Here is a 23,249-nt window from a genome sequence, read left to right on the forward strand (position 1 = left end):
GGTGTGGGTGGGAAGACTAAACTAGATCCTGCAGTGCCTGTTAGATTCTATCTGTTATTGCTGTGGTACAAATTTTTTAAAACTAAAATTTTTTAAAACTAAGTTGAAAAGACTATGGAGATTAGTTGATAAAATTGCTTTTTATATTTTTTATTTTGCCTAACACTAACCTACAATTCCTCCTTTAAACCCCAATCTTTAAGTTCCCAAAGCACAAAGCAAAATAGCGTTCACTTACCAGAGAAATGTCCTCTTCTCTCGGAACTTCTCAGAAAGGACTTGATGGATGATGTCACCGATGGGGGTTCCAATGCAAAGATGCTCCTTGGGGTTCCAATGCAAAGATGCTCCTTGGGGTTCCATTTTCTAGAAGCCTTTGGATGCGGCTTCATCACTCAGAACCAGGTCAGTCAGTTTTTATCTGCGAAGCAGAGAGATTGTGTCCTTTCAATCTCCCCTCAGTTTGTCTCTCTCTCTTTTTTTTTTTTTTTTCTCAAACGTTTTACACTCTTGTTTATTTAAATCCTTTGCTCATATAAGTGTTTGCACAGGGCCTTATTATCCCCAAATCCCATGGTGGTTTTTAAGAAGTGCTGCAGGATTCTGTCCCTCATGGGCACCCATAGCTGATGCCTGCAGTGTCTGGGGCCTGACCATAAACCTTCTTATAAACTCTGTTCGCAGATGTCAAGAAGTATTAGAGGTTGTAAGAAGCAGCACAATCTTATTTTTTGGCACTGAGAAGTGTAGTCCATCAACTTCGGCATCGAAGGCATCGGTCCAATAGCTACTGGAGTTGCATTGGATACTGAGGACGCATCAACATTAAGGAGATCTCCCCTTGTCTCGACATACAGCATCAGTAATGGCCACCAGTATCGAGCATTGCCCATCCCACCCTGAAGACAAGGAAGGATTCGACTTCATCCTCATCAACGTTAAGGAACCCCGATGTTGGGCGGAGGCCAACAAATATTGGTATCAGTGCCCCTTGAAGTGCAGTGTCAAGAGCACCAGAGAATAGACATCTTCGATACGTGAGAGGCACCCATGCCATAAGAGGACTCACACTCCAGAAAATCAGAGTGGGTGCGACCACCTCAACTGAGCTGGAGCAAGGCCATCAATTTGGACCCGAGGACTTCGTCAGACCTGATTGCGCTGGCTGGCTCCTGCCTTTACCAATAGCACCCGCTCAAGGAACAGATTCAAGCAATTCTCCAGAAGGAGATGGGGGGTGTCTTCTGACTCAACACAATGCACAGACATTGAGGGCTTCGATATTGGACCTTCCAGAGTTCCAGCTCATTCTGAAGGTCACTTCTCTGCCTGTTACACATTCATCGACATTGGTACCCTGCAGGCTGTTGGAATCGATGCCTATTAAAAAGGGGCACCAGAGATCACCTAACTCTCAACACCCCAGCCCAAGGCCTTATCAGTCTGTCAGCAGACCGAGGTAGACATTCCCAGGGAGGATTCATGAGTCTGATTTGGACTACTTCTGGATGTCGTAAGAGGAACTAGAGGTCCTCTTGGAGTTAGGGCCACTTGATCCCAATCACCAGTCCCGCCTCCCGCCAGAGCCGGTGGTGGGAGGCGTGGCTGGTGGTTGGGAGGCGGGGATAGTGTTGGGCAGACTTATACGGTCTGTGCCAGAGCCGGTGGTGGGAGGTGTGGTTGGGAGGCGGGGATAGTGTTGGACAGACTTATACGGTCTGTGCTAGAGCCGGTGGTGGGAGGCGGGGATAGTGCTGGGCAGACTTATACGGTCTGTGCCCTGAAGAGGACAGGTACAAATCAAGGTAGGGTATACACAAAAAGTAGCACATATGAGTTTATCTTGTTGGGCAGACTGGATGGACCGTGCAGGTCTTTTTCTGCCGTCATCTACTATGTTACTTTTGTCATACCCTTCTCTTCCACATGAAAGGAGAAAATCTCCTCCTGAGAAGCTCTCTTTTACTAATGCTGTTAAGGAAATGGCCAAGTCTGTCCCATTCAGTTTAGAGACTGAGGATGAGCCCAGGTTCGAGTTATTGTACTTTCTTGACACCTTCTCCCATCCCAGGATGCTGTGACAGTGCCCATGTGCAGGGTTCTTAGGAATTTACAGATGAAGCTTTGGGAGACTTCCCTTCCCCCTCTCTGTGCAGCCTGTAAACAGAAAAGCTAACTATACATAGAGTTCAGGAGGCTCCCAGATTCAAGAACCACTAGTTTCCTCACCACTCTCGAAAAAGCCAACAGTTCCAAGACTTACTCAACGATGCTCCCAGAGAGGTAGTTTCAGACATTGGAGTCTTTTGAGAGAGAGGTCTGTCAGAATGCTATGCTCGCTTCCCACATACATTCTTACTAGCTTTTCATGATCACGCACTTACAGAACGTAGTGAGCGGTATGGAAGAGTTTGTAGGTGTTCTACCTCCAGAGAAGGCTGCAGAACTTCATCAGCTAATAACCAAGCAGCAGGAATGTAGAAAGCACATGGCTTGGGCAACCTATGATGCTTTTGATGTGGCGTCCAGAGCCTTTGCTAGGGGTATTAGAATCCACAGACTCACCTGGCTTGAATGCCTAAGGAGAAGCTAGTGAACTTTCCATGCTGACCTCATCAGGAAACATACTGATACCATCAAGACACTGTCCTGACCCATTCCTGGCTTAGCCTCCTCTGCCAGGAGATACTCTGGCAGAGAGCAAAAGAAAGCCTACTATTCTCAAAGGCATAGGTTCCCTCCACCCTCTCATGCATCCTAGGCTACCCAGAGTTCTCGCTCCTGTCTATGGCAGCAGAGGTCCCAACTGGTTCCCCAGTCAAAACAGAGTGAGCTTTTGACTTGCTCCAGGAGAGCATAACCACCATAAAAGTAGCAGTGTTGGACGACCTTCTAGTAGGAGACAGGTTGAATTTTTTTTCCAAGAAACATTGCCCCTTGTAACATTGGGCCAGTAGGTTCTCAAAGTAGTCGACAAAGGCTACACAGTACAATTGGAAACCACACCAAAAATTGCCCACTGAGAACATCAACGTTAACCTGTCAGTACCAGAAGTTGAGAAACTCTTCCCTTTTGCAGGCCAAAGCAGTTTAACATTTTCCACCAGGGGAAAAAGGGAAATGATTTTATTCCATGTACATCATGGTCACAAAGAAAACAAGGGGATTCCATCCTATTCTAGACCTAAGGGCCCTGAACAATTTTCTGGCAAAACAAAATTTCAGGATGGTTTCCCTAAGCAACCTACTACCCATTATTCAGGAACAAGATTGATTATGCTGTCTGGATTTAAAGGTTGCCTACACCCACATATAGCCAGTCACATGAAGTATCTGCATCAGATTTCAAGTAGAGAAACAAAGAGTACTGTGTCCTGCCGTTTGGCCTCTCATTAGCTCCTAGGGTCTTCACAAAGGGTCCAGTATTCAGCCAATTATTTTTATTTATTTATTGCATTTGTATCCCACATTTTCCCACCTATTTGCAGGCTCAATGTGGCTTACAGAGTTTGGTTATGACATAATCATTCCATGATATCAGATACAATTAGTAAAGTACCAAGACTTAGGTGAGGGAAGAGAGAAGGAATGTGTTAGGCAAGATATAGGTGGACTGTAGTGGATGGGTGAGGTAGTTTGTAAGGCTATGGATTCTCTTTGTAGGCCTTGTTGAATAGATGTGTCTTCAGAGATTTGCGGAAATTAGTTATTTCATCGATAGCTTTCAGGGCTGTAGGTAGTGCATTCCACAGCTGCGTGCTCATGTAAGCGAAGGTGGTGGCGTGTATCAGCTTGTATTTTAGTCCTTTGCAGCTGGGGAAGTGCAAATTGAGAAATTTGCGGGATGATCTCATGGCGTTTCTGGGAGGCAAGTCCACGAGGTTTAGCATGTAGAATGGGGCATCTGCGTGAATGATTTTGTGTACAATTGTGCGGATCTTGAATGCAACTCGTTCCTTAAGTGGGAGCCAGTGAAGTTTCTCTCTTAGGGGTTTTGCACTTTCATATTTGGTTTTTCCAAATATGAGCCTGGCGGCGGTATTCTGGGCTGTTTGGAGTTTTTTGATGGTTTGTTCTTTGCAGCCAGCGTACAGTGCATTACAGTAGTCCAGATGACTTATTACCATTGATTGTACCAAGGTACGGAAGATATATCTCGGGAAGAAAGGTTTTACTCTTTTGAGTTTCCACATAGCGTGGAACATCTTTTTCGTTGTGTTCTTCACGTGAGTATCGAGTGTGAGGTTTCGGTCTATGGTAACTCCTAGGATTTTTAGATTTTGTGCGACGGGGAGAGAGCAGTATGGTGTGGTTATTGTAGAATAGTTGTTGTGTTGTGAGGTGAGTACGAGACATTGTGTTTTTTCTGCATTGAGTTTCAACTGAAATGCATCCGCCCAGGAGTGCATGATTTGGAGGCCTTGGTTGATCTCGTTGGTGATTTTGTTTAGCTCATGTTTGAATGGGATGTAAATCGTGACGTCATCTGCATATATGTAGGGATTAAGGTTTTAATTGGCTAGAAGTTTGGCTAAAGGTATCATCATTAGGTTAAAGAGAGTTGGTGATAGTGGGGATCCTTGGGGAACTCCACATTCAGGTGTCCATGGGGCTGATATGTCCGCATTCGTTGTTACTTGGTATGATCTTGTGGTCAGGAATCCTTTGAACCACTTAAGAACTGTACCTCCTACTCCGAAGTATTCTAGTATATGTAGTAGTATTCCATGATTAACCATGTGAAAGGCGCTGGACATGTCGAATTGTAGGAGGAGTATGTTGTTACCAGTTGCAATTGCTTGTTTGAATGAGTTCATTGCAGATACTAGTACTGTTTCGGTGCTGTGATTTGACCGAAATCCTGATTGGGACTCGTGCAGAATTGAGTGTTTATTTAGGTAGTCAGAGAGTTGTTTCGTCACTATATCCTCCATGAGTTTGGTTATGAACGGAATAGATGCTACTGGGCGATAGTTGGTTAGGTCCATTGTGCTTTTCTTAGCATCTTTTGGCAACGGAGTAAGTAAGATGTTTCCTTGCTCCGTGGGAAAGAGACCATTTTGAAGCCTGTGGTTTATATGATTCGTGAGGTCTTTTTTTGAATTGTTTGGGGGCGGATCTTATTAGGCTATTGGGACAGATGTCTAATTTGAATTGTGACTTGGCGTATTTTCCGAGCCATTGTGAGAATTCCTCTGGTGATATCATGTCAAAATTGGTCCATGATCGATCTGCTGGACTTTCCTCAGGTTTTGGATCTAAACATTCAAGGATGCTTGTGTATTCAGTAGTGGTAGGTATCATGCGTCGGAGCTTTATAATTTTTTCATTGAAGTATTTCGCAAGATTGGTTGCGGATGGGTTGTCTGTGTTGTTAGAGGTGACTGGTGTAGTATTTAGGAGTTTATTTACGAGTGAGAAGAGTTTGTGTGTGTCCTTGTAGTTTGGTCCTATTTTAGTTTTGTGGTACGTTCTTTTAGTTTGTCTGATAGTTTCTTTGTAGCTGTTTCCAGTCTTTGAGTGTATGTTCGTCTTTTTTCTTGGTCCATGCTCGTTCTAATCTTCTGACCTGTGTTTTTAGTTCTTTCAGTTCTTCATTGAACCATGGTATTGAGTTTTTTCTATGTGAGGTTCTGGTTTGAATTGGTGCTATGTTGTCTAGTACTGTTCTACATCTGTTGTCCCATTCTTGGAGAAATTGGGGTGACTCTTTGGGTGTTGTCCATTCGTCTGTATAAAATTGCTGCCAGAATGTTGGTGGGTCTATTATGGGCAGTATGCTGTCTGCCACCGGCATTAAACCCAGATATTCAATGCTGGGTCGTATCTGGCGACTGACATTGAATATCTAGCTTTATTTTGGCTGCTAAAACGTTAGCTGGCTATACTGATATTCAGTGGGAGATAACTGGTTATCTCCCGCTGAATATCCATGATTAAGCGTTTAAACACTGTTTAACTGGCCAGGAACCATTCCTGTCTGGTTAAATAGTTTTGAATATTGGGGAGAATATGTTTAGCAGTAGTCACAGCCTTCTACGCAGACTGGGAGTTCATATGTTTCCTTACCTAGATGATAGGCTGGTAAAGAGCACATCAAGGAAGGGGCACAGGAATCCATGTGCAAAACTATTTGAGTGCTGCAGCTACTAGGTCTGGTTATCAACTACCCCACATCCCACCTAAACCCTGTTCAAAAATTGGAGTTCATAGAAGCCGTACTGGACATAATTCAGGCCAGAGCTTTTCTCACAGCCCAATGCATACAAACCCTCATTTCTGCTGTGCTACAGGTCCGGCAGAACCAGCAGGTATGAGCTTGGCAAATGTTGAGATTGCTAGACCACACGGCCTCAACTGTCCACCCATGGCATACCTCCATTTGACAATGTCCCAGTGGATTTTAGCTTCCCAGTGGTCGTGCCACAGGAAACCCAGCAGATATTATCACCATCACTCACTCCTTCCCTCAAAAAGTCTCTGTCTTAGGGAACCATTCACAACACTTTGTCCAAGGGACTATCATTCTAAATTCTTTTAACCCCCACAAGACACTGACAACAGTTACATCCAACTTAGATTGGGGAGCTCATGTAGATGAGCTTCACACCCAGGGTCAGTGGTCTGCTCAAGATTAACTTCCTGGAGTTAAGGGCCATATGGAATGCTCTAAAGGCTTTCAGGGGCCAGCTCCTACATCAATTGTCCTCATCCAAACAGACAATCAGGTTGCAATCTATTATCTGAACAATCAGGGAGGCGTGAGCTCATACGTTCTGTGTCAGGAAGCAGTCAGAATGTGGCGATGAGCTGCCACCCACAGGATGGTTCTCGGAGCCACGGGGAACAACATTTGTCTGGTAGACAGGCTGAGTCGGATTGTGCAACCTCACAAGGTTGCATGTGAGGTTGCAAGTGGTCGCTGAACATGGCCGTAGCCTGCAGGATCATGTGAAGAGTGGGGCACCCCTTGGGAAGACTTATTTCTCCACTTACCTGAAACATTTCTCTCTCCTTTTTCATTTTCAGACAGCCCAGTAGCTAGGGAATGCCCATCAGTCAGAATGGAGGAAAGGACCGCCAAAGTGGAGGAACAGTGAACACTACAAGCTTATCAACAAAGGTGAAGTGGAGTAGTGTAGGCAAAACGCACTTCCAAACACAAGGGAGACAGGAGTATCTCATACACAGATTTTATTCTGGAATAATGTCTTGTTGACACAGGACCGTGTTTCAGCACCTGCCGCACCTGTCTCAGGAGTCTTAAGTACATTTATATATATAAGGAATCAGATAACATATATTAAAACATGAAATACAGTAGCAATATGGAAAACATTAAAAAATGTAAATGCTTAAATGAAATAATGCAACTCAAAAGAACCATACCATACATAAGTAAATAATTTGATTCATAAGATCAAAAAAAGTGTGGTAAAAATGATATTGGAAACGACTATATTCTGTCATCAGAATATCGCGTCCTACTTGTTCTCAGAGAAAACAAAGTTACTTACTTGTAGCAGGTTTTCTCTGAGGATATCAGATTGCATATTCTGATTGCCCCACCCACCTCCCCTTGGAGTTTAATGGTTTAAGTTTTTGTATTCTGCCTCTGTGTGAAGTGAATCACAGTAAAACATTCATACATTCTATCAGCTATTTTATTAGACTGACTTAGTCCTATGCATGCACAACGAGCTGCTTTCAAAGGTTTCTAAAATATAGAATGCTGGAGAGCACCTTTGTGTTGAGGCTCCCACGGTGACATCACCCATCAGTCAGAATAAGCATCTTTCTCGATGTCAGCTCAGTCATTGTGTACAACTGGGTTGTTATCCTTTCCTACCAGCAGGTAGAAGTAGAGAAAAGACTGGATTCTACCAGTGACATCACCGGTATAAGCTGTGGTGTCCTCTGGAAGATTTCAGTATTTTTCTCTACAGTCTGCAGGTGGTAGGTTGCTGTTCAGTTCTCCTGAATCCCTGTCCCAGCTCTCTGCTTTGCTGGTCATGACCACGCAGCGTGGTTGATCCTAAGGGCTGCTCCTAGGCTTTTTTTTTTTTTATCATTTTCAAAATACATTTATGTATACACATAAACTTATGCAATTTAGAAAATATCAAATTGAAGGTATATAATATAATTATCAACTTTAAATTTTAACTGTTTGCCCACAAAGTAATTCGATCCAAGAACAAAGAATATATTATAAAGAAAATTAAAGAAATCGAGTGGAAGGAGAAAAAAATCATGCACAATTCGACATAGCGTTTACTACCAAGAGGATCAACCTTGTTCTTTACTAGAAATAAATTGAACTAAATTCTTTGGGTCCAAAAAAATATATGTGGATGAGTTCATGGAGATCAAGCACTTACATGGAAATTTAAGGAGAAAAGTTGCTCCTAATCGGGCAACTCTCTCCTTTAACATTAAGAATTCCTTTCTCCTTCTCTGAGTGTCTTTGGAAATATCTGGAAAAATCTGTATTTTGGCACCCAGGAATTCAGAGTTCAAGTGGCGGAAATACAAACGAAATATACTGTTCCGATCATGTTCAAGTGCAAATGAAACAATCATTGTGGTCCTATCAGTAATAGTTTCAATTGAGTTCTCCAAAAAAGCAGTTATATTTAACTCAGGTTGCGTTTTTTCTGGCAGTGTTCTTAAAGTGGTAATATATTGAGCATTAGTAATAGGTGGCAGAGCTTCAGGGGATAAACCCAAAACCTCTTTAAAATATTTATTCAACATATCCCTGCTGGAAATAAGCGGGGATTTAGGAAAATTCAGAAAACGCAAGTTATTCCTCCTGGTTTGATTTTCTAAATACTCAAGTTTCCATGACTGAATATTATTGGTTTTAACCATGTCTGAGGAAAATTGTTTAAGGTGTTTAATTTCAGTCTCCAAAAGTTCCACTTTAGTATTTTGTTCTAAGACATTTTCAGTAATTTGTTGTGATTTTTTTTATCTCCGCCACTTCTCCAGCCCAAAAGTTAGAACCTTGTTGAATGTTCTTATTTAACACTTGGATAGCATCCCACAGCGTTTCAAGGGTTATAACAGACGGTCTTACAATACCTCCAATATTCTGGGGAGAGTCCTCCTGTTGATTTAATGGCATATAAGTTGTTAATTCTGCCTGCTCCGATATTCCGACAGGAGTAGAAGTGGCTGTTGGGCCTCCACCTGTAGCCGCCGGGACAATACCTTCCGTGGAAGTTCCCATAGGCTGCAGCACTCCAGTCTCCAATTCTCTCCCCGGTCTTGGAGGCGCTGTCAGTGAAGGAGGAGAGAGCGTCACTCCTTCAACGCTATGCGCAAGCTCCTCTGCGGGGCTTCCCGAAGGGCATGGTTGTTCTCCCGGCGTCTGCGTTCGCATCTCTTCGAGAGTCAACTGGCGCATGGCTGGGGCTTTCACCACACTCGTGGAGGTGAGTGTCCCGGATTTCCCCTTCCTTTTCCCTATGGTAGCTGGGTTCTAGGATTCTCCATGGCCTGAAAGACTGCACGGAGATCAGAGCTAGCGTAGCGCACGTCCACTCAGGAGCGCCATCTTGGATCCGGCTAGGGCTGCTCCTAGGCTTATGGATTTGTTCTGTGCCTAGTCGAGTGCAGAGTTTGGCTCCACAGCCCCAGTTCTCACTTGATAGTGTTACTGTTTGCAGTTTTGGGCTTGGTCCCCTGGGACCTTGCCCAAGGATGGGAGTCCTCATCCCCCTGCCTTGCCTGGCACCCCTTTGGAATGAACACCACCACCACCACTACGGCTCCTCTGCAACCCCAGGTTTTGTTGGGTTTCCTTTTTTGGAGCCTGTCAGCTCTTCCCTCTGTTAGGAAATAGAGCTTTATTGCTAGAGCTGTATTGCTAGAGCTGATGGTGGGAGGTGGGGATAGTGCTGGGCAGACTTCTACGGTCTGTGCCCTGAAGAGGACAGGTACAAATCAAGGTAGGGTATACACAAAAAGTAGCACATATGAGTTTATCTTGTTGGGCAGACTGGATGGACCGTGCAGGTCTTTTTTCTGCCGTCATCTACTATGTTACTATGTTGCTGCTCCTGCTGCTTTAAGAGCTCTATTTAAAAAAAAAAAAAGCACAGAGTTCAGTTGGGGAAATCCCTTGTACTAGCAAGTGAGGGATTTCCCCAATTAACACCCCTGAGGAGGTTCCCAGACTTTGGGCTTAGGGAATCTCCTGAAGCTCAGCAGCCCCCCACCCCCCGGTGCCTGCCACGCAGTCGGGAATGCCGGTGGGCAGGTGCTGTGGGTCCTGCAGAGGCCAGCAACGTTCATAGAGGTGATGTTGTTTCAGCACTTTCACATGGAGATTCTACGCTCTGTCATCACATTGGTTTGGCCAGAGGAGTTTTTAGCTTAACTGGACCTCACAGAAGCCTACTTGCATATCTTCATTGTGTATTTCCGCAGGCGATATTTGTGCTGTGTGCAGGGGCAGTATTTTCAGTTCTGAGCTGTGCCTTTTGCCACGCACCTTTTCCAAAGTTATGGTGGTGGTGGCTGCGCACCTGAGATGCCAAGGGGTGTGGGTTCACCTAAATCTGACTGGCTGATTCAGAGGCTGAGTCCATTCAACCATAGCTCAGGTGATTTCTTTTCTGGAGTTCATGGGCTAGGTCGTGAATCGACCCAAGGGTCACTTGGTGCCCTCTCGTGCTGGAGTATCTGACTAGCAGATGCTCCAGTTTGACACGATCCGAGGGATTGTGTTCTTCTCAGAAGAGCGGGCACAGAAATGTCAGTTGTGTGAACTTCAGATGCCCACAGTTTGAAGCTACTTGCAGCATTTGGGTGCCATTGTGTGACGCTGAAGGTTGTCCCTTGGGCAAGGGCCCACATGCGTCCTCTGCAGCAGACCCTCTTGCTTCTGGCTGGTCGGGACTTTCAACATCCTCTTCCTCTCACGTCCAAGGTGAGGCTCAGTCTGGACTGGTGGGACAGTGCAGCCCATCTGTTGAAAGGGGTTTCTGTGGATCCCCCTCAGTGGGTTTTGGTCACCACATATGTGAGTCGTCTCGGTTTGGGGGTCCCTCTCTGGGTCGTGTGGCTTAGGTCCTATGGTTGAGCCAAGAGACGGCTTGCACATAAGTACATAAGCACCATTTACTGCATGAAAATCCGTGTGGTGTGCCTGGCCTTGCTGGAATTTTGTCCACTGCTAGAGGGCAAGGTGGTCAGAGTGATGTCAGCACCATGGCTGTGGTGTACAGCAACAAGCAGAGAGCTACCTGGAGTCAGGTGATGGCTCTGGAGGCAGCGAGTCGCTGCCACTAGAAAAAGACCCATCTGTTGGCCTTTCAGCAGTTCACATTGCAAGCAAGGACAGTGTGCAAGCGGACTTTCTCAGCAACTCTCTCTTGGATCCAGGGGAATGGGAGTTGGGGCATCTGGCCTTTCAGCTTATTCTGGACCTCTGGGGCCACCACTCTTCGGCTTGATGGCAACACAGGCCAACACAAAGGCAGATCTCCAGTTGATAGAGGGATCTACCCTCCCAGGGGATCGATGCCTTGGTTTAACCGTGGCCAGAGGAGGAGTTCCTTTGTCTTCCCTCATTGGCCTCTCATAGAACACCTTTTGTGTAGGATTGCACGTTTTCCGTATCTGGTCTTGCTGGTGGCTCTCCAGTTGGCCCAGCAGACCTTGTTATGTGGATCTCCGGCATCTTATCATGGAGGACCTGCTTCACTTATCAAGGGGTCGGGGTATCCTCTGGCAGGGACCGGTAGAAATGGAAGACCAGGATCCCTTCTGGCTTACGGTTTGGCCATTGAAAGGAGGCGCTTGGAAAAGTTGGGGTACTCTCCTGCGTTGATTTCTATGCTGCTTCATTCCTAACGTCCTCTATGTCCTTAGTCTGTCAGGATCTGTCAGTATTCTCAATGGAGAAGGGTAGATAGTGGGGTTCCGCAGGGGTCTGTGCTACTTTTTAACATATTTATAAATGATCTAGAAATGGGAGTAATTAGTGAGGTAATTAAATTTGCTGACGACACAGAGTTATTCAAAGTTGTTAAATCGCAAGAGGATCATGAAAAATTATAGGACTGGGAGATTGGGTATCCAGATGGCAGATGATGTTTAATGTGAGCAAGTGCAAAGTGATGCATATGGGAAAGAGGAATCCGAACTATAGCTACGTAATGCAAGGTTCCACATTAGGAGTCGCCAACCAGGAAAGGTGTCATCATTGATGCATTGAAAACCCTCTGCTCAGTGTGCGGCAGTGGCTAAGAAAGCAAATAGAATGTTAGGTATATTAGGAATGGAATGGAAAACAAAAATGAGGACATTATAATGCTTTTGTATCGCTCCATGGTGCAACCTCACCTTAAATACTATGTGGAATTCCGGTCACTGCATTTCTAAAAAGATACAGTGGAATTAGAAAAGGTACAGAGAAGTGCAACAAAAACGATAAAGGGGATGGGACAACTTCCCAGTGATGAAAGGCTAAAACAGCTTGAGCTCTTCAGCTTGGAGAAAAGACAGCTGAGGGGAGATATGATAGAGGTCTTTAAAATAATGAGTGGAGTGGAATGGGTAGACGTGAATCCCATGTTTACTCTTTCCAAAATTATTAGGACTAGGGGGCACCCAATGAAGGTACAAAGTAGTAAATTTAAAACAAATTGGAGAAAATAAATTTTCACTCCATGTGTAATTAAAATCTGGAATTCATTGCCAGAGAATGTTGTAAAAGCTGTTAGCAGGGTTTTAAAAAGGTTAGGATGGCTTCCTAAAAGAAAAATCCATAATCTGTTATTATGTTGAACTTGGGAAAATCCACTGCTTATTTCTAGGATAAGCAGCATAAAATGTATTGTAGTGTTCTGAGATCTTTCCAGGTACTTGTAACCTGGATTGTCCACTGTTGGAAACAGGATGCTGGGCTTGATGGACCTTCGGTCTGTCCCAGTATGGCAATACTTATGTTCTTATGTGTTTGATCACATGCTGCTCATTGTGGTTGCAGTAGTTGATGGGACATGGGTACATTACAAAGGGACTTCCTGCTTTGGCATTACTGGTATCTTCCAGGAGGCAACACAGCTTATACCAGTGAAGTCACTGGAAGAATTCAGTCTTTTTTTTTTTTCTACCTCCACCTGCTGGTAGGAATGGGTAACAACCCATTTGTGCAGAACAATTTGTCTGGCTAAAGAAAATTATCAGGTAAGGCATAATTTCTCCTTGCTGTCCTCGAACACCTGTTACAAGTGAGTAACTTTGCTTTCTTAATTATATGCTTCTTGCTGATATATCATTCAAGGCATCATCACATATTCAAACTAAATGTATTCAAATTGTATGCGTGGAAAACCTGTGACAGATGGGGGGGGGGGGAGGTGGCATTCCAGCACACATCTGCATCTGTTCTTTTGAGCTCCTAAATATGAGCCTTTACATATAACATTTTTAGGTGCAGAAGAACAGCATTTTCATTACTTCATCACGTGACTCTTCATCACTGCAGACATTTCATCACGCGATATTTCATAATGTAGTCAGCTAAAAGCTTGAAATTATACACATGGAAAACTTGTAGTAAGTGGGGTGGAAGGTGTGCCAGTAATCATGGCTTCGTTGTGCCCATGTCCAACGGAAACCGAAGTGCCACCACACATTGGCACCTCGCTAAACACATACTGAAGCCACACTTCCCGTTTCTCTTTCCTGTTAAATGCTGCCTCTCTTCCTCTACTCATCCCTCCCACTGTGATAAGTTTTCAATGCATATTCATTGTGTATTTTGTGATATGTGCTGGTTTAAGTGTAAATATCTTTGCTCAATTTACCACACAAGTTTTCCCTTGCATAAGATTTGAATATGTTTAGCTTTCTTTGTCTTCTCGCCTAAATAAGAGCCTCGTGAAAATTTCTGCTATATAGAAAATGGTGTTCAACTTCTGCTTCCTGCAGGAGATCAGGCTGGTGCTGACCTGGGGCCATTAATCAGCCCCAGTGCCAAGAAACGGGTCTGTGATCTGGTGGAGAGTGGAGTGAAGGAGGGGGCTGAATTAGTCCTGGATGGGCGCAGTGTCAGAGTGAAGGGCTATGAAAATGGGAACTTTGTTGGTCCCACTATTCTGAGTAAGGTCAAGGTAAGTCAAAGAGATTGTCTGTTTCAAATGACAAAGAAAGGAAGGGAGGGTATTATAGGATACACAGAAATTAAATCTGTATCTAGTCTTATTTCTGTTCTGATGGACTGAAAACAATGCTGAAGGTATAACATATAAAGAAGGTAAAACTGAGACGTCATCCCCCAATACATCTTCTATAACCTCAACACTGAGATGCTATATACACACAAGGTTCAAACATATCCTCCTCCTCCCTCCCTAGGAAAGAGACTTGCTTTGTATCCTCTACCAGTAGGACAGAGCGTGGGATAATGTCATTTTCCTCCTCTGAAAAGAAAAGCAAAACATTCCAATGTTTCGTATCACTTAATGGAGGACAAGGAATGCACAGCAAAGTACAGCTCGGGGAGGGGTGTTTTTATTTGCTGGTGGCCCAGAGGAGAAGGGGCATGAGATATGTAGTTGTTACTGGCTCTAGATTGGGAAAGGGAACCATAGGATATACATCCACAGGCTTCCCATAATGAAAAATGTGTGTGAATGTGCAGGCACTGGCAACCCTTGGGAGGGGGTGTCTTTTTAAGAGAATGTGTCTTAGGTGGAAGCAAGAATGAGATATAATTTGATTCTGCAGCCCAACATGACTTGCTACAAAGAGGAGATATTTGGCCCTGTTCTGGTGGTTCTGGAGACTAAGACTTTGGAAGAAGCTATTGAAATTGTAAATAGGAATCCTTATGGAAATGGAACTGCCATATTCACTACTAATGGGGCTACTGCTCGGAAATACAGCCATCTCGTGGATGTGGGACAGGTATGAAATTTACTATCCCCTACTTCTTGCAGTTGCATGATCTCTAGCCTCACCAAATCCACACCTGCATACACACTTTTCAGTGTCTCACCTGACTCCTTGTGTTTGTCCTCTTTTTGGCTGGCTTTTCTTTCTCTCTCTCTTATCTGTATATGTGCTGTTCACTCAATTTATAAAATTTTATCAGCATGACAGTTTGTAAATTAATTGCCTCAAAGATATATTAATTTATACAAATAGTACAAAATTAGAAGTGAGACCGTTCCAGAATTCTGCTGTGTTCTGTATTGTTTCATCTTATTACTTTGTGGCAGGCTGTAATATTTCCTTGGTTCTCTGTTTTCCCTGAGAGTTATTTAGTGTACCCTCAGGCATGGGAGTAAGATAGCTTCAGAGTAGAAATCAGAATTACTTTTTGTCTTTTGTTTATTGAATTAATGTATAATAAAAACAACTCAAAAACTTAACTGATCAACAGTAATGGTTTGATGCACACTTTACCATTTGCAAATAATTCAGGACAATATGCTTTCTGTTTATTTTTGAAAATACATGAAGTCACACTCATTCCTCATATTAAGACAAGAATGGTGTAGCAACGTGATCATTAAGGTACCAAGCTGTACCTTATATCACGGTATGAGCAGGGAGGTTTTTTTTTTTTGGGGGGGGGGGGGGACTGACTGTTCATCTGATCCTAGCATTTATTGTTTGTGGATGGGGAAAGTATACATTTTTTAGGGAGAACTGAAGTTGACCCCCCTGGGTGGTGAGTGACTTCTTTTACTGGGAGGGCTGGCTGAGGAGGGTCTGAGCAGTTGGATGCCATTGTTATTCCCACCATAGAAGCCCTGACTGCCAACGAATGCAGGGAATCTTCACAGGTTGGTGCAAATTTAAATTTTTCCAGGCGTTTCCGAGTTGCCATCAAAAGATATGCAGGTAAGCTCGAACTGCTCACTTAATACCAAAGATGGAGGAAAACTGCACTTTTACACTTTGTCCCAGCGGTGCTCCCTTGCTAAGCAGCCATTCCCTCAGGGTGACGTCACTCCTTTCTTATTAACTGCCTTTATGAAGACATTTACTCATGACAGTGTGCAACAGGTGTAGCCTTAGTTAGGCAACTACATTTTAGTAACAGTATATAAGAACATGAACGATGGCATGGGCACAGGGCCTTAACAGACATATCCACTCGGGTGAAAGTAAAGAAAGCACTTTATTTGTTTCAAAAGAATGTTAAATTCTCCTCCTTACACAGGAAAAAATCCCTTGCAATTCACTAACAATCTTCTGCAGCCCTATCCTTGACAGAACCCCACAGTCTCAGTGTCCACTAGCCTTTATCTTCAAGGTTAACCAAAGCCAGGTCTAGCTGTGGTCTGGCCTCAAAGATTAGCGTTTATAAGGTAAAACTTGGCCAGAGATGATGCAGAAAATTATAGACTGGTGAGCCTGACATTGGTACCGGGCAAAATGGGAGACTAGTATAAAGAGCAAAATTACAGATCATATTCAAAAGCATGGATTAATGAGACAAAGAGATAATTGGTAACTGTCAATTGGGCAGAAATTTGATACCACTGAGGGTCCCACTTCAATGTGCTTCACTGACAAACATATTCTGCTTTCCATGAAGCAGGAAAGTAGCCAGAAACTAAGGTATTAATAATAATACGCATGGCATGAATAAATGAAAAAAGTAGAGTGTCAAACTGCTTAATAAAACTTAGAAGGAAGTGGATCATGTGCCATTGTGGTTTGAACAGCACTAAGTGCTTGAGAGACTGCAAAAGGCATTGGAAGAGTGAAAACAGAGAATCTGCTACTGAGCACAAGCCCCAAAGAATCCTGACAGCCAGAAACGTTCACTAATTTAATGGGTAAGGTTAGAGACGAGGAAAGGCAATTGGGCAGTGAGAATTTTGCATGAGAAGTGACTCGCCAGGCAGTCCGCAATAATTGTGACATCCGAACCCAGAGGGGGTAGAAAGAGAACTTAGGATATAGTAAAATTTTGCCCACATTTGGTGATCAAGTTATTTACAATGAATAATATTTCTTTGCATTGTGATGGAAGACTTGTAGTAAATGCAGTTGAGCATTAGAGGTTCAAGTTGGGAGTGAATTTGCATTTTCTGTAACGAATCTTAGATTGCCTTAATTGATGCTTAATCAAGACAGAGTTGCAGTTAAACCAAGGGGCTTAACGTAGGTGGCAAGTGGTGTTCAATGTATGCGAGAAGGGTGCAAGATTGTTATAAATCCTATTGTGCCATTACAAGGCCTGGCAATCTATCAAGAGTAGAAAAGGAATCTAAGCTCAGGTGCAAGATTGTTAGGAGAAACCTGGCAATCATAGAAAAGGCATCTTAAGCTCAAGAAAATTCTTCTAAAAATGATTCAGCAGTGAATCTTCTGGATTAACTGGGGGCAATAATATTGATGTCACCAAGCTAAAAATACAATAAGATGATAAAATAAGTCCAAAGAAGTGGGATCAGAGATAATGTTTGGATACGAGGACATGGGACCAAGGAAGATAGTAAGACATCCAGAGTGTATGCGGCACAGAATGTATCCTGCACTATGAGTAGGTAGCATAACATGAGTAAAGTATCAAGAAATTTAAGAAAGTCAGCACTGTGTGGCGCTTGCAGGTCATCTAGGTGGAGGTTCAAGACTCCAAGAATAATAGGGTGAGCAAAGTGAAGGTAATAGTTACTAATAACTGATTCCAAAGGGGTGATAGCAGGGGTTCTCACCCCAGACCTCAGGACACACCTAGCCAGTCAAGTTTTCAGAATATCCATAATGACTATTAATGAGATAAATTTGCATTCACTACCTCCATTGTATGCAAATCTATCTCATGCATATTCATTGTGGGTATCCTGAAAACCTGACTGGCTAGGTGTGTCCAACGACTGGGTTGAGTCTAAAGGGAAGAAATTCAATAGGCGGTGCAACCGCAACCAAGGGCTCAGTAAAGCAAATGGGGAGGGAGGAAGAGTATATGACAGTAAGGCTTCCACCCACCTCTTTTATCTATTCTAGTATTGATAAGAGTGGCCTATTGTGGTAGTCTTAATTAGGTAAGAAAGATCATCATCTAAGAACCATTCTAAAGAATGTTGAATAATGTTGTCTTTGATGAGAAAATGTTTTCTCTGATGGAGCAGGCATTAATCAGCCCTAGTTGAACACGGGCTTGGGGAAAAAAACATTAGAGGAAGAGGCTTGTTCACGAGGTAGGATTTGAAATCATCTTACCTTTGGAGGGCCAGGTGGAAGAATTTGGCTAGGGCGGTGGTCCTGGTGAACAGGGATGATGATGACATGTCAGGGGAAAAGAAATGTTGCAGAGGAAATTGGAGAGTCATGGGATAGGAGGTAGTGTTCTGTTGTGGATTAAAAACTGGTTAAAAGATAGAAAACAGTAGGGTTAAATGGTCAGTATTCTCAATGGAAAAGGGTAGTTAGTGGGGTTCCCCAGGCTAAAGCGGCTAGGGCTCTTCAGTTTGGAGAAAAGGCGGCTGAGGGGGAGATATGATAGAGGTCTATAAAATATTGAGTGGAATGGAACAGGTAGATGTGAAGCATCTGTTTACGCTTTCGCAAATCTCTGAAGACATATCTCTTCAACAAGGCATACAATGAGAACTAATATATTTTTTTTTGTTACATTTGTACCCCGTGCTTTCCCATTCATAGCAGGCTCAATGCGGCAAAAGCCACAATAATTCACCCGACAACCCACTCAGTCAAGATAGCTCACCTAAAATAACTACCTTAATCAATCCTTTCCTTCCTCTTTCTACCCTTATTTAACCTCTGCACAATATTAAATGTAACTGTCACCCTGCAATGACAATGTTAACAAAACTATGTAAGCCACATTGAGCCTGCAAATAGGTGGGATAATGTGGGATACAAATGCAATAAATAAATAGGACTAGGGGGCATGCGATGAAGCTACAATGTAGTAAATTTAAAACGAATCGGAGAAAATGTTTCTTTACTCAACGTGTAATTAAACTCTGGAATTCATTGCCAGAGAATGTGGTAAAGGCGGATAGCTTAACGGAGTTTTAAAAAGGTTTGGACAGCTTCCTAAAGGAAAAGTCCATAGACCATTATTAAATGAACTTGGGGAAAATCCACTATTTCTGTGATAAGCAGTATAGAATGTTTTGTACTTTTTTGGATCTTGCCAGGTATTTGTGACCTGGATTGGCCACTGTTGGAAACAGGATGCTGGGCTTCATGGACCTTTGGTCTTTCCCAGTATGGCAATACTTATGTACTTATGTAACAAAGTATTGTTGCAAACAGGGGGAAATAGCATAGTGAATAACAAACAAAAAACATCATTTCCATTCGCACAGGAAGGAGTAAGTCCTGCACCTTGGGCACACTCAAGCGTGTGCCTGCAGTGTGTGCCGTAGTGGGAGTGGAATCATTCCCAACAGGTACTAATGTCAGTTCTGGTTTAGCAGGGGGCAGGGCCATGCAGCTGCTGCGTTAAATAGCAAGCAAGGAGACAATAAAGCAAAAGTTCCAGATCTTCCTCTCCATAACAGAAGTTTCAGCAGGAATCCAGGCTCAAGTCTCAGCCTGCCTGTCTGACATTGTTGCCTAAATGTCTCACTGCCATCTGAAACTAAACATGACCAAAAATGGGCTTCTTGTCTTTCCCTCTAAATCAACCTATCCTCTTCCCCCATTCTCCATCGCTGTGGGTAACACTCTCATCACCTCATAACCGTGGGGTCATCTTTGAATCCTCCCTCTCTTTCTCTGCACATATCCAACAGACTGCTAAAACCTGTCATTTCTTTCTAACATCACCAAAATTTGTCTCTTCCTATCTGAGCACACTACCAAAACCATTATCCACACCCTTATCATCTCTCAATTACACTACTGCAACCTGCTTCTCACAGGTCTCCCTCTAAGCCATCTTTTCAATATGTTCAAAACTCTGCTGCACGACTTACATTCCACCAGTGTCTTTATGCTCATATTACCCTCTTCTCAAGTCACTTCATTGGCTCCCTATCCATTTCTGCATACAATTCAAACTCTTCTTATTGGCTTACAAGTGCATTCACACTGCAGCTCCTCAGTACCTCTCACCTCTTATCTCCCCTTACACTTCTCCCTGGGAACTTCGTTCATCAGGTAAATCTCTCATCTGTACCCTTTTCTTCTACTGCCAACTCCAGACTCCGCTCCTTTTATCTTGCTGCACCATCTGCCTGGAATAGACTTCCTGAATCAGTACGTCAAGCTCCAGTTCTGGCAATTTTCAAATCTAGGCTAAAAACCTACCTTTTTTGAGGCTGCTTTTAACTCCTAACTTCTGTTCACTTGTTCAGTGCCCATGTCATTTTTATAATTCCCAACTTAAGTAATTCTCTTGTTCCTTATTTGTCATAAGTACATAAGTATTGCCACACTGGGGCAGCCCAAAGAACCTTTAGGAAGCTGTCCAACCCTTTTTTAAAATCCCGCTAAGCTAACTGCCTTTACCACATTCTCTGGCAACAAATTCCAGAGTTTAATTACACGTTGAGTGAAGGGGGAAAGCATACCCCATCTTTCTATTCGGGGGAATGGGGCGTTTACCCCGGGGATGGATAACCCCACTTTTGAAATTTGGGAGGGAGGGGATTTCCTTACTAGAAGATGTGGTTGGGGGAGGGGGGGATGCTTTCTTTCAAGAGCTTGCAGGACAGGGTGGGTTCTGCTTGGAGGGATAAATTTGCTTATGCACAACTTCAGCACTATGCATCTGCTTTGGACAGAACTTTATTTGAAATTAAGGTGGGGGCTCGAGTTTGCGAGTCCTTGCAGAAGTGGAGATCAAGGGGCTTTCTATTTTGCAGCTCCATAAGGTCCTGGTGAAAGGTCAGTCTCAGAGGGATTTTTCCTTTCTAAAAGACAGATGGGAGGATTGATTCTGGGATTTCGCTGGAACACTGGGATGTCATGGCCTCCCTTAAGGGGATTCACACTTTGTCCACTGATGCGAGACTTAGAGAATGTGGGTACAGAGTGATTCTGAGAGCATATATGCCCAAAGCTCAGGTGGCTCATATGGGGGGTGAGGGGGAGTCTTCCTGCTTGAAATGTGGGCATCCGCGCCACACTTCCTTTCATGCTTTTTGGGCATGTCCCAGGATTTGGAGCTTTTGAGAACGGATTAGGAGATTTTTGTCAAGGTTATTAGGTCAGGACATCTAAGGATCGGTAGAACAATTTTTGTTGGATGTGCTCAGAGCCTTTAGGCCCTTATCCAGAGCTGTGATTCTTTTAAGTCGTAAATTGTGTCTGGTGGCTCGGAAGGTTATCTTACAATATTGGCTTCTACCATTTTCGTTGCCCTTCTCTGCACCTTTTGTAATTCCACTATATCTTTCTTGAGATGTGGTGACCATAATTGAACACAATATTCGAGGTGCAGTTGCACCATGGAGCGATACAAAGACATTATAACATCATTTTTGTTTTCCATTCCTTTCCTAATAACATAACATAGTAACATAGTAGATGACGGCAGAAAAAGACCTGCACGGTCCATCCAGTCTGCCCAACAAGACAACTCATGTGTGCTACTTTTTGTGTATACCCTACTTTGATTTGTACCTATGCTCTTCAGGGCACAGATCAGATAAGTCTGCCCAGCACTATCCCCGCCTCCCAACCACCAGCCCCGCCTCCCAACCACTACTACTACTACTACTACTACTACTACTATTTAGCATTTCTATAGCGCTGCCATTTAGACACCCAGTCTTCCAATCTCGTAAGGTCCTCTTGTAATTTTTCACAATCCTCTCGTGATTTAACAACTTTGAATAACTTTGTGTCATCAGTAAATTTAATTACCTCACTAGTTACTCCCATCTCTAGGTCATTTATAAATATGTTTTAAAAAAGGAGTCACGTGATGCTGTAGAGAGACGTGTTCTCCTGCTCTCAGGGGCCCCGAAACCCATATACCTTCTTAAAACCCTGAAATAGCTGGCGATACAAGTTTAATCCTCCCTCTGAACAGTTAGTGGATGGATAATTTCTTAGAAACGCCCTCAAGAACCATGGCAAGCAGAGCAACGAAGAAGGAGAAAGAAAAACCGCGAGCAGGAGACGGCATGGCCAATGCTAAACAAGCATCAGAGGGGCCGACTTTTTCTGTGGAACAACTATCCCAGCTGACAAAGGCAGTGGAGAGGGCGCTGGAAGCAAAATGGGACAGATTAACCAGCCAAATTACGAATATAGAGACCTCACTGGCCGAAACTATGCAACGCACGGGCGAGCTTGAGAGAAGGGTGTCCGAAGTAAAAGACGAACTTACACCGGTGGCGCAACAAATGGCGGCCACGATAAAAGAGATGACGGAGAAGATCGATAATTTAGAGAACAGGTCTTGGAGAGCAAACTTGAGATTCCATATCATCATGCTGATCAATCCATAGACTGGTGGGTTGTGTCCATCTACCAGCAGGTGGAGATAGAGAGCAAACTTTTGCCTCCCTATATGTTCTCTATCTCAGCAGGTGGTGGTCACACACAGCAGCAGCTCTGGCTAGGCCTCCAAGCCTAATTTTTAGGTTTTGTTGAGTGCCTGGGGTTGAGGGCTCTTCTTGAGCAAGTGCAAACCTGGTGGTGCCAGGTCCCTCCTTTTCTCCCCCCTCCCGCTGGCTCCGTTAAAAAAAAAAAAAAATTTTGAACGTCCTTAAAGGCGTTTATTTCGACGTTTAAACGTTTATTGCAGCTACTCACTGGGACACCAGGTCGTTACAGCTCGGAGCGGAAAGCAGGTAATTTTTACCTTTTTATAGCGGGCAGGGGGTTCCCCGATTGATCTCCACGTGGCCTATGGCGTCGGAGGGCGAGGGCGCAAAGAGTCGCTCCCCTGATCGCTTGGGCGCTTCTAGAGGGGATGCGGGGGTCTTAAAGTCTGATTCGCCCTTGTTGGGTGACAGTTTCGTGACCGATGAGTGTCCCGGTCCTTCCTCCGGTGTGGCGGTTTTTCCCGCCATAAACGCCCATCCCCCGCTGCTCGCCTCCGCCATCTTGGCCGGCCACGCGGCTCGGACGGCTTCTTCTTGGGTCGCCCTTGAGGTGGGAGACATTAATGCCATGAATGCCCTTAATTTGGGCGACGGCACAAAAGCGGCTAAAGTTAAGCGCCGTTCTTCCCGCGCGGCTCCTTCGCGGAGTGTCGCGCCGGATGCCATCTTGGATGCGCAGCATGTCTCTCCCCCGCTCTTGCGAGCGCCGGTTGAGGGTGCGTCTAGGGCTGTAGC

The 23,249-nt window shown here is 44.0% G+C and overlaps 1 protein-coding gene across 1 annotated transcript in view; it reads left to right on the forward strand.

The window, feature by feature from the left end:
* Positions 1-23,249, forward strand: part of ALDH6A1 (aldehyde dehydrogenase 6 family member A1) — a 188,209-nt gene that overhangs the window by 111,538 nt on the left and 53,422 nt on the right. Inside the window, exons 9-10 of the mRNA XM_030214333.1 lie at positions 13,951-14,132; positions 14,749-14,928. Coding sequence (XP_030070193.1) covers positions 13,951-14,132; positions 14,749-14,928 — 362 coding nt within the window. The remainder of the gene's footprint in view (positions 1-13,950; positions 14,133-14,748; positions 14,929-23,249) is intronic.

This window comes from Microcaecilia unicolor, chromosome 9, assembly GCF_901765095.1.
Source record: "Microcaecilia unicolor chromosome 9, aMicUni1.1, whole genome shotgun sequence".
Lineage (NCBI taxonomy): Eukaryota > Metazoa > Chordata > Amphibia > Gymnophiona > Siphonopidae > Microcaecilia > Microcaecilia unicolor.